General features: G+C 43.8%; 1 protein-coding gene across 5 annotated transcripts in view; it reads right to left on the reverse strand.

Annotated features, from left to right (window-relative positions):
• Nucleotides 1–287: 287 nt before the first annotated feature.
• SPATS2L (spermatogenesis associated serine rich 2 like) overlaps nt 288–12427 on the reverse strand; it is a 225802-nt gene continuing 213662 nt past the window's right edge. For all 5 annotated transcript variants that reach the window (XM_069615791.1, XM_069615792.1, XM_069615793.1 and 2 more), the window contains 2 exons: nt 10645–10865; nt 288–6673 (listed from right to left, as the gene is read on the reverse strand). In XM_069615791.1, coding sequence (XP_069471892.1) covers nt 6293–6673; nt 10645–10865 — 602 coding nt within the window. In that variant the 3' untranslated portion in view covers nt 288–6292. The remainder of the gene's footprint in view (nt 6674–10644; nt 10866–12427) is intronic.

The following is a 12427-nucleotide window of genomic DNA, read 5'->3' on the forward strand; positions in this document are numbered from 1 at the left end:
GGTGAACATGTCTCTGTGTCTCTGTGCATGGGAAGGTGGACGTTGCTGGCACCCACCAGAGTAGAGTTTGCCTGCTTCCTCCGCACTGTGGTGCAGTATGTTGCTGGTGCACTTCATAGAATGTGGACTGTGGTGTTTCTTTCTGAATGAATGCACCAAGGAGAAAATGATAGCAACATAGTGAATGTTTGTCAACCTCTGTAAGTCATTCTTGGTGTCCCGTTAAGGAAGCTCCGGTCCAGAGGGGATCAAACAATACCATACAAAAAGCATTATACCAAATCAACAAGATTTAAAAATGGGGATTTATTGGACACTTGCAGCCAGCCACTGCACAAGATCTATACAAGATAGTGGCAAATCTAAACAATTCAAATTGTAAAAGCGTACATTATAAAATGCGTTTATGGATAGACCAGAAGCCCGAGTAACAGCTAGAAAGAGAACATAAAGACTTGCATGTTCATTCACAATGTCCTCCCCATCATAGCGCCGTATAAGGGATATAAATCGAAGAAGCAGGTGTGTGTTCGTGGTGCCTCAACTCTAGGGATGTGATCTTAGATAATGATGCAAGAGACACTCTATAGCTGGCTGCACTCTATGGCTGCCTGCTCTCTACAGCGCCCTGCACTCTATGGTTGCCCGTTTCAGAGATTCATCATAGAGCCTTCACAAGTTGAGTGTAATGTTTCCTTTGTTTGCATTCATGTGGTTCTTGGTGACTTTGAAGAAGAAAGAGATTTGAGTGCAGTTTCAAAGGCCCATCTCTGTCGATTGCAGGCACTTAGCTTTCCGAAGCAAGCAATTCGTTCAGTTGCCTCTCACACGCACACTTCAAACCTGTAAGTGTCCCCTCGTTCGAATGTCCGCAAATACATTCTCCTAAACCACTTTCGGATTTGTGACCTCAGAGGTTGTGTGTTGAGAGTGGTGCTTGCCACACCTACCATAATTGTATTGCTGATTGTTCGGTGTGTACTACAATAAAGAGAACAGAGTGGCCCATTTAGTTTTCCTTATCAATTTTCTGGTATGTATCTCTTCCGCGTGACTTATTGTTCAGTTGAAAGGCATTGTGCTTAAATACAATGGGGTGTTGAAAAAATATGCAGACGCCAAGTATGCACTATGCATTGGCAGCACAGCAAACAGGTGGCACAACTTCAACCAAAGGTCAAGTATTCCGTTTCTTACTATTAAGGATGCATTAAACGGTTATGTGTGTGATGGTGACCAGGGATCTAGTGCCTGACTCACAAATATTGTCTCTGGAACGAATTAGGAGACGGGGGAGGAGTTCAGATCTGCTCCAGTCGTCTTATATTGTAACCAGGTAGCCAGGCAACTTCAAGATCCACTGGAAGCAAATTCATGTGAATCTTTGTGAGCACGAGTGTCTGTGAGTTGCTACGGGCATCTCCAAAGTTTTCCAAAGCAAACGTTTGTGAATGGGGTATAGAGTGGCAGATGCAAACCGCATCATCAGGCATCTCCTGATTTGCTAAAGAGCATATCACTATGAATCAAGCCAACGTGATCCATTGCCACCCGGTGAATGCCAAGCTCATCCAGTATGCTTATTTGCGGCTGGCAGGCGGTTCCATACGATTACTACCTTTTACATAAAAAAAGCAATATTCCCTATTGCTGCTCCATGTTTACCAGTCTCTGGAGCCCACTTCCTGTCTCAATCCGCACTTGCTAGTACAAAGGACGTCCTTCTGAAAAGTCTTTTTTGTATTGTATGTACTTTATATGTACCCATCATGTTGGTGTTTCTATAGCGTGTGCAATTTTGATTCTTCAGCTTTAGCTCACAGGCAGACCTGTTTCCTGGGGCGGGCGAAGCTGTCGACTACCCGGGGAGCACATGCCTGGGATGTTTAATGGCCACTTTCTTGCTTAAGTATTCTAGTGGCTGCTTTGGGACATGGACTAAATGCATATGCTCAGCATCAAAGCACTTTTCATTTTCTTAACAAAGCAACCTCTGCCTAGCGCACACCAGATGGCTCCTCAGTGTGACTTGGCGCCTTGATTAGGAAAGCAGGGTTCATTGTGTGTCACCATGCAGACAGTAATCCATAGCAAATCAATGCAGTGATGTGTGCAGTAATGGTTTGTGCGCTGCACACGTCACCACCATGTTGGCTAATGGTGTCTATGTGGTGCTTTTCTATGCATAAGCACATAGGCCTGTTTTTGTCTGATGTGTCCCATGGCGATACAATAGCACACTGGAAAGATTTGTGTATGTGACTCTGAAGAGTATGCCAAACTTTGCCGAAACTTAAACACATAAAGCAATCAAAAAAGTTGCCTCAAATTCTACATCCACTAGGCCGAACGCCCTTTCTACAATGTCCCACCATGATTTTCACTAGCAGCAGGCCAGCACTAATTAGAGATTCTAATGTCCGCTCTGTTAAAGTATGGGCCTGCTTTTTTTGCAGATATAACCCATGAGGCCTGCGTAATGGTGTGGAGGTAGTGACTGAGGAACTGTGTACTCTTTACGATATATTAGAAGCCGGTTTTGTTTGAAACGCTTCATCAGCTTATTTCTGGTCATGCTAATGTTTGTTTGAGGTACAATCCTTTCTGTTCATTGTTTATTGGGTGTCTCTTGTAAGTTGTCCTTTCCTGTCTATAGCTATAATTCCCTAAAGAAGTTTCTGTATTGTGGGCTGGGCATGCTCACACTGAGACCCAGCCCCTCCTCATCTAACATTCTCCAGAAACAAGAAGCAAAAGAGCCCTTGTACCCCATATGTGTGGCGGTCGTTGAACTCATTTTATGCTTTCATCCAAAAACCTAAGCTGACTGAATGAGTATGTATGGTTCATGGTTACATTCTAATGTCAGAGTGTGTGTTGTGAACAGTGATGTGAGCATCAAGACATGTGTCTGTTATGCATTTAGAGATTCGATTCACACATACAAGCCTTTTATCACAAACTTGTTCATGAAATATAGAAATCTCTGATCACTAATATATTCCTGAAATACTCAGTGATTTAATGCAAAGCAGACAGGAACCCTCATTGGTGCTATGTGTCCTCTTTCCCACTTTCATAGAGGTATTTTGAAAGAGCACAATAGGAGTGTACCAGACTGTCCATCTTGTAATGATAACCTTCTATCAGAAAATAATTCATATGGTTAGTCTAGTATTGCTCCTTGCGAAATGCAAGTGAGGTGGTACGGACAGAATGCCTGCAACACAGGGCCAGTGGGCCCTCCCTCAGACCCCTGCAGGCTGGTTACTCCGCAGTGTGCCAGTATGGACAGTTTGAAACTGGAGTTCAGCAAGGCCTTCCACAAGAGCAGGTGGCAAAAGAATAATTTACTTGGGCAGGTAACAGCTATGTTTTCACATTATATTTCTTCTGTAAAGTACTTGAATTACAATCTAATGAAAGCAGCTTAATTTGTAAAGCAATGATTTATTGATATTGGGGAGGGGTTTTGTCGCGCAACGCACAAGTGTAGTTTGGTAGTGACGTGTGCCAGTCGGGAGGGGGGTGGGATCGCAATCTAGTGTTTCGCCCTGGGCACCAAGTTGGCCAGAAACTGTCCTGTTATTTAGGCAATGTAGCATTTTGGTAGTTCATTCTCCTATCTGGACAGTCTCGCACCTGGCTGTATCACTCCAGAGATGTGGCCTATATAACTGGGCACAGTCCTCTACATTATGGCGACTACTGACATTTTCTGAACTCTAGTTATTTGTAAAGCTGTAACTGTACTTTTCCTTTGTTTCCTTTGGGCCTGTATTTGCCAAAACAGTGTCAATCTTTCCGCTTTTTTGCATTCAATGCATTTCCGCGTAGCCCAACATTCTACAGTTTTTACAAAAGTAAAATAGGTTGTTCCTAACTGTTAATGTTTTTTTTTTTATCCATTTAACACCAACAACTAAAGTTCCCACCTACCTTATTTTCTACATTTTCTAAGCATTTCTTTTGCAACCGTTGTCCTCCATTTTGTGAGCTGCTTTCAAGCTCTCGAGGAGGATGTGACAAATCGGAGGAGGACAGGAAGTGCAGTCTGTAGACCCATTGCAGCAGCAACGTTATTTATTTTATCTGTATTTTTGTCACTACTTTACATCAACAATTTTACTTCCCCACTAATCCTAACCTAACCCACCAATACCAGTAGTACCAGAGGTAGTAATAGTGCTACTACTGTAGTAGTAAAATGAGTACAAGAAACTGTAGTACCTTTACTACCAAGATAGGTGCACTTCTACCAATAGCAGTAATTAATAAATCCTACTACCAGTGGTAGAAGTAAAATTACTACTATTACTATTGTACTACTAAAAGTAGTACTGGTGGTATTATTATTAGTTAGTTGTATTGATAGTACTACCAATGGTGCAGCTGCTATTACTGGTGGTAGTAGAGCTACATCTGGTGCTGTTACTAGCACAAATAGTGACGCGGCTACTGCTGATGGTTGAAGTGGCAGTACTACTGTCAATAACGCTGATGCTAGTAGTACTAATAACAATAAAACTATGAGTGCTACTATATTTACTGGTGGTAGCAGCAGTGCTACCTCTACTAGTGATAACAGTACTGCTATTGCTGATAGGAGTAAGACTAATACTACCATTACTACAACTTATAGTGACTATAGTAGTAGTACCACTACTACACCTCCTCCTGCTGGTAGTAATACTAATGTGCCTAAAAGTAATACTACTGGTAATACAGGAGCACCATTACTGCTACTATCAGCAGTGCTACCACTGCTGGTAGCAGTGATATTTACAGTCTACTGTTGCCACTACTAATAATAGCAGTACTCTAAAGGTGCTAGTACGATTGGTTGGGCAGAATTAGTAGGTAAGCACAATTGTCGGTGTAAAGTAAAACAAATGCAGCCTTTAACTTTGTCCCTTTGCCATCGTAATGGATCTGCAGACATACACTTCCTCTTTAAGGGGGCGTGAAAGGAGCTCAACAAATGTAGGAAACCAGTAGCGTGAAAAAATGCTTGCAAACATGTTGAAAGTAAGATAGCTGTAAGCCTTTTTTTCCTTGGAAAATTGCCAGAGGGTAAATGATTCTAAGTTAGGATCAACGTCACTTATTTTGATAAAAACTGTATGTGCCTTTTAATGTTCATTTTAGTTCCACAACTAGCTGATTTGTACTTCTAAAGAATTACTGTACTGAGAAAAATGTATTCCTAAAACACCATTTAAAGTGTAACAAAAATGTCCCTAACATTTGGTGTTTGAAATGCATGTCTGTTCAAATCACACATGTGAGCAGTTTATTTAAAACATTGAATCTGTGCGTAGAACAGGGACTTTAATAGAGAGGTTCTCATTACTCAATGAATCCTAAGAAATGGTTTGAGTGAAACATGCTTCTTAATGTTAGTTACAATTTAAACTTGCAGCTAGCAATATCCTGTTGCTTCATTTAAGTTTGTGTAGTTTCCAGTCCTGCAAAGATCCGTAAAATCATATCACTACCAAAAATGTACAAAAACAATGCAGATACAGCAATGGTGTGTAACCAAGCCAAGTCTATCTTGACTCGGGCCTATGAAATGAACAGTTTGAAAATCCCATTGACTCCCGCTGTCGATAAGATCACTTCTGCTACTCATAAGTGGCTGACGCCATAGAGAATTGAAGAATATGGAACAGGAGAATGTTTAGTTTTGTTTTGGAAGCCGAGTAATCAACACATAGTGCAGGTATGTGGCATGGAGAGTTCTCTGGACCTTTCAATCCGTGGAGCCTGGCTGATATGTTTGGTTTTCTAGAGAGGTCTCAAAGATGTAATCATGCTTAAGGCACATCAATTCTATTTTATGTCTTGAAGGCATTTCGGAGGGGTCCTTCATTCATGGATGAGGCAGAAAGTCTTGAATCTACTGTAAACGGCGCGGTCGGGGCACTAATGGACCAAGACGTCGGACTCCCAGGCTTCATTTATTCATGATGAGGTGCAGAGCGGAATTCTACTCCCACTGGAGATGAGCAGCACCAGAATCCACTGAATCGCAGAAGAGATTTGGCAAATCGCAGTTTTCACCACGATGGCAGACAACACAAGATCAAGAGAGGAAACTTAAATTGCGATTTTGTCAACTTGAAAAATGTTACAGATGGAAATAAAAATAGAAGATTATTTTTTTATATATAAAAACCAATAACCACTTTTCATAAACGGTTTATCCTCTTCATCGTGGAAACCGCAAATCAAGAAAGAGGGGCTAATTGAGAGCAATAAAACTGCTCAAGGTGGCCTTTGGCTGTCATTATGCCACTAATGTAACGGTTCTTACCGAACGCCCAGTGGCGTCCGCCAAGATCTCCATGTTGCCAGGGTTCAAGTGACAGTGGGAAACACTGTTGATGTTCCCATGAATAAACCTCGGGTCCAATTCTGGATGCTTTCCTCGGGATGGCATAGGAGGTGGCTGGCTCTTGCCAGTTCCTTGCGCCGGGTGTGGATCCTCGGTTCTCGTGGTGCCTTTGCTTTTGTTCCGGACACCGTTGTATGGGGGCATCTGATCTTCTGGTCCGGAGCTGCTCTTTGCATTTACATTCATCTCGTAGTGTGGATGAGCTGCTGGGCCGTTGTTCCTTATACCTTGGGATCGTGGGTTATATCGTCGTTTCTGATTCGAAGGACCATTCTGGAAGACAGAAAAATCAAGTTGGAAGCATCAAGCATATTGAACATTCACAGTGTCCGCATTTTCCACATTACTGCTTTTTTGGCTAAATTCCTTCTGCATTTGGTCTGATTGTGACCCTACTTTTCTAATTTCGAATTCATATTTTATGCGCTTCACATTTGTTTGTGTATTCGGCTTGCTCTATGATATGATAGGTTATTTATAACGCTCTTAATACCCAGAGGTTTCTAAGCGCGGACCCGGGGATCATTTTGCCCGGTGTCGTTTTGCTTTCAAGGCAAGCAAGTTGCTGCTGAGCTATCCTCCCGAGTCTATAACGGTACGCGTTTGCAATGTTTATATTTTGGAATTGGCAATCAAACAAGAGAGTATGTCCCAACAGGAAGAGATGTGTGCTTTAACAGTGGAAACAGTCCCTTGGCAAAGGTGCATGTGGTTAACACTTAGTATGGTGATGGTGTCCTTGTGGTGGCTCTCTGCAAGACGGAGAGCCAGCACCCTGTGTTAATTAATAACACGGAACGGTATGTCCTCATATAAGCTCTTAGGCATAATGGAGCTAGAACACACTGTGCTGGATACTTAGCGTATGTATACATTTCACATATTTTATTCCCCGCGTTAATTAATAACACGGAACGGTATGTCCTCATATAAGCTCTCAGGCATAATGGAGCTAGAACACACTGTGCTGGACACTTAGCGTATGTATACATTTCACATATTTTATTTTTAATAACCAAATCAAAAAAGGTTTTTTTGGATAGCAATTTCTAAATACATACAATATATACAGGCAATAATGAATCAAGACCCCGAGTAGATCCAACAGACAATGAGTGCTACTTAACAGCAGCATTATAGAGAAAAAAATGTTCTCATTATAATTGTTCCCCTATTGGGGTTCACTTAGTTTAAACCAACAGGACCATTTCTCAACGTCATATGAATGATTGATACTGACGCAATGAGAGATTGACTGCCTGTAGATCAGATCCTGGTCGTATCGTACTGTATGATTAATGCAGTTTTTTTCGTAATTTGATTGTTGATTTTCCTAAAATAAGGTTTTGTTTTAAATATTAGCCGAATTTGCTTTGCCCTTTCTAATTTCCTTTTCGTCTGTCCTTTCCATTCTTGAATTTAGGCTTCTTTATTCATTATAGCCTATATATATTGTATGTATTTAGAAATTGCTATCCCAAAAAGCTTTTTTGATTTGTTTATTAAAAATAAAATATTTGAAATGTATACATAAGCTAAGTGTCCAGCACAGTGTGTTCTAGCTCCATTATGCCTGAGAGCTTATATGAGGACATACCGTTCCGTGTTATTAATTAACACAGGGTGCTGGGTCTCCGTCTTGCAGAGCGCCACCACAAGGACACCATGCTAGGTGTTAACTACATGCACCTTGCCAAGGGTGATCCTCTGTCAGCAGTCATGTAATGAGACAGTTTACAGTGACTGTTTCCACTGTTGAAGCACACAGCTCTTCCTGTTGGGACATACACTCTATTGTTTGATCGCCTGTCCTACATCCTAGTCCCAGACAGAGTAGGGAGTTACCCTCCAGTCTATAAATATATTTTGGAATTGCCATACAGGCTGAGTTCTTTATGTTTGCATCATGCGTTCCTAATTTTCTTATATTTGTCGCCTTTTTGTCCAAGTTGTTTCTCATGCACCTCTTTTTTTATTAACGTTTCTCCCTTCTGAAATGTTAGCGCGTGAGATCAGAGAGGAGGGAGATGGAAAATGAGCTGGGGTAAACAACCTTTAGATATTGTTTGCTTACCTACACACCCACGGCCATGCTAATTCCTATATCCATTCCCACCCCCTACCTGCCCCTCCATGCCCAAGAAACCCCCTCTGGGATCTTGTTGGGTTTGCTATATGCTGTGCAGGACCTGCTTAGCATTCTTATGAGGCGTAAGGACTTAAAGGCTCAATTGCTCCTGTAAAGGATCTCCAGGCGTAATTAAAATGACTTAACCACCTGCGTCTTCAGATTTATAAGCAATACATGTGTCCTTGTATCTGACGTCCAGTTAAAAACAGGCATTGGCAAAATCAACAGTTCTGGCTTTTGTACAGGTATTTGAAAGGCATTGATTGGGCACTGACATATTCACAGGTACTCACCCACCATTTTAAAGCTGCTGCCCTCTTATAGCCAGGTAGTACGATTACAGCAGTGCCTGGCAAAGGCCTATTCTAGGCCCACACAAAACCCAACACTTCTGCCTTTGCTAATGCTCATTTTGTGTTATATAGGCTTGCACTAGCAAACCAAAATTTTTTAGGGCGGGAAGCATTCAAAGCTGCAGTGCTTCGTGGACTGGCACTTCCCAACATTCCCCAGCACTCTAGGAGTGATCCGCAGTCTATCATGAAACCATTGAGTGCGTCTACGCCCAGATACCCAGACAGACGTTTCTCCCAAGTAAGTCCAAAAGATCACTAGGAAAGCGTCCATGTTCGTCCTGAATTCCCATACGGAATCATTGCAGGCTCTGCCCACTGCCACAGTTAACACGCAAGAATTTGAGTGACCCAAACTCCCAAGCGTTACCGAGAGGGAGCCCGGATTGAAAGACACTCTGGAAGAGAGGTGAGGCAGAAGGGGCAGAGAGAGGGTTTTAGGATTAAGAAATTATAGGTTATCTATAACCATGCGGGGGTGGGGGGGAAACATGCAGGGGGAAAACCCCCACCCATAAATATTCCAAGCATTGTCAGTGTGCATTCATCCCGCTTGGCTTAGTGGGCGTATATTTAGACCTCAATGCAACTATTTATGTTCAGGTATGTACCTATTCACCCATGCTGGTCTATGCAAGCTACTCGTTTGTCTTTGATGACTGAGAAAAACACTATGGATCCAACACAGGACTGCGTCCAGGGGAGTTGCTAGGTCTGGAAAACACCCGGGGCTACGCTGATGTCGAAACTGTTGGGACTGGGGGCTAGCTAGTCTTTTGGCTGTAGCTCCTGAGATTCTATCAGGGGCTACAACCAAAAGATCAGGGGCTTTAGCCCCCTTAGCCCCTCCCTAGCAACGCCCCTGACTGCGTCTCTGCTAGATTGGGAAACTCAAAGTCCACTGAAGTCGTGTATTCGGTGAGTTTCATGTGCTGCTATTGAATGCGTGCTGCGTATACTACTGCTGCGTATACTACTCAGATACTTCAGACGCGCCCAGAAGAATGTTAGCAGGTTCACCATGCGCTAAGTATGGGGCAGAGCATAAGCCTGCCTGTGTACCATCAAGCAGCACTAAATCCTAATTCATCATTTTTCATTGTAGACCATCATGTCTAGTACAGGCTTGTAATAGACCTAGTGGCATACCACTGCTCTGATGCAAGACATGTGCACTACTGTCGGTTCTGGACCATGCTTAGTGTGGGGCCCAGACAGACACACAATATCTGCAAGCTGTGCAGTCTCTACCACCAAGAGAAACAAAATGCAGACTGCCGCATTTAGATGCAGGCGCTGGGTGCTACGCATAGAAACCAACCCAAAGCCATGGGCTGTGCAGCCCACTCTCATTCGCCAAACATGTGTGAGTCTGGACCACAAAGGGCACAAGCGCAGGCTGTGCACTGTATGTCCATTGAGATGTACCAAGCATGGCCCCAGACTTTGGCTCTTGTGAAGTGAATCTGTACACCACTCGGATATCCACAACATTTGAATGCATATACACACAAAGCATCCCACCAGGCCAATGTATGCCTGTGATGTACATGTTAGTTTATATGGAATATATGTTAAGGCTTCCCATTGCTTGAAAATAAGTCCATACCCAGGAAAGCTGATCATAATACACGCATATGATGTGAATTCTGTGGATTTGGGTTTTTGAACCCACTTCTATTGGGGCACTAACATATAATACACATAGTTTGCAGACCCTTAGCACAGAATCCTGTACTTGCATGGTGGGCTTTCTTCACCTGCTTCATTGAGGACGAAGAAAAGGTGGAGTTTTCTGCAGGATCGCCCGGGGAAACCTTTGTGTAATTCATATTTATTTTCCTTTCTGGGACTCTGAGTGTGGCGGGGCCATTTTGTCTGCTCAGGATTCGATTCCCCACAAGTGCAGTGAGATCTTCCGGAGACGGCGGCGCTGAGCTGCCCACTTCCCTCAAAGAGTAGCTGTTCTTTGGGTGGGAAACTGAAAAAAAATCATTAATTGGATGCAATCATTTTAGTTTCATTAAAAAAACATTTGTTGAAATTCAGAAGTGTCAAACTCATGAAATTAGCGTATACTCAATGATAAACGATTCGTCAATGTACACCAGAGCTGTATTCTTTTTTAAACAACTGCATTTATAAGGTATCTTTTGTGAATGACCCCCACAGCAAATAGCACAACCCTCTGCACCTGAGACCCCATCTCTTCTAGTTCAGCAGTAGAAGCCAGTTTAGGAATTGCCCTTGCAACCTGATTGGCAAGTAGGATCACGTGTCCTGTTTGCACGAGTGACCACATTCTGCATCCCCTCTTCATCACGCTGTGGTCCTATGGACATCTTTACCCAAAGTAAAAGGGGGAAGAAGTCAAGGGACTCGACTGTGGTTACCCCTGACTGGACCTGGAAAGCCCAAAGGCCATGCACCCCATTCACCCAGAACATAGGCAAGTTAAGAAAATGTCACACCACAGAAACCGTATCCACACTCACTCATGCATGCAAACAACACATGTACCCAAGATACCCTTTCCTCGTGTCCAGCCACCCAATTACAACCTCACAGATCACCCCCTTCCATACATCTAGCTATTACAGCGTATGCTCATCACCTCTCACTTGGCTGTATGACACTGTCGCCGAAAGGGCCACCTCATCCTAAGTCTTCGACACTCTTACACTGCTGCTATAGTATACATTAATCACACTCCCAAAGCTGGCAGAAGTCTTGAAGTAATGTATACGTCTTCAATCACCTGCACAATACAGAAACCAAAATCACTTCAAGGAACGTCCACCTCACAGTCTGCCACGTCCACCTTACAGACTGCCACCTCCACCTCACAGTCTGCCACGTCCACCTCAGTCTGCCACGTCCAACCCACAGTCTGCCACGTCCAACCCACAGTCTGCCACTTCCACCTCACAGTCTGCCACGTCCACCTTACAGACTGCCACGTCCACCTCACAGACTGCCACGTCCACCTCACAGTCTGCCACATCCACCTCACAGTCTGCCACGTCCAACTCACAGACTGCCACGTCCACCTCACAGTCTGCCACGTCCACCTCACAGTCTGCCACTTCCACCTCACAGTCTGCCACGTCCAACCCACAGTCTGCCACTTCCACCTCACAGTCTGCCACGTCCACCTTACAGACTGCCACGTCCACCTCACAGACTGCCACGTCCACCTCACAGTCTGCCACGTCCACCTCACAGTCTGCCACGTCCACCTCACAGTCTGCCACGTCCACCCCACAGTCTGGCACTTCCACCACACAATCTCTGGGTCCGGGACACTCGCTTTCAGCTTGATCCAAGAATCTCCAGGAGCCAGTAAAGCATGTCCCATGATGTCAGCCACGATCACCCCTTCCAAAATCTCCTTCAGAGACCTAAACCTCTCTGGGGAACACGCCACCAAGAGGGTCAAAGACGGCCTATCGAGACAAGTTCTTTCTTCCCTGTGTTTGGGGGGGGCGGGCGGCTAACTCACAGCTAGGCAACAAGGTTTCCTGCAAGCTTTCCCTGTCTCGA

Source organism: Ambystoma mexicanum, chromosome 9 (genome assembly GCF_040938575.1).
Source record: "Ambystoma mexicanum isolate Mex_15411 chromosome 9, UKY_AmexF1_1, whole genome shotgun sequence".
NCBI lineage: Eukaryota > Metazoa > Chordata > Amphibia > Caudata > Ambystomatidae > Ambystoma > Ambystoma mexicanum.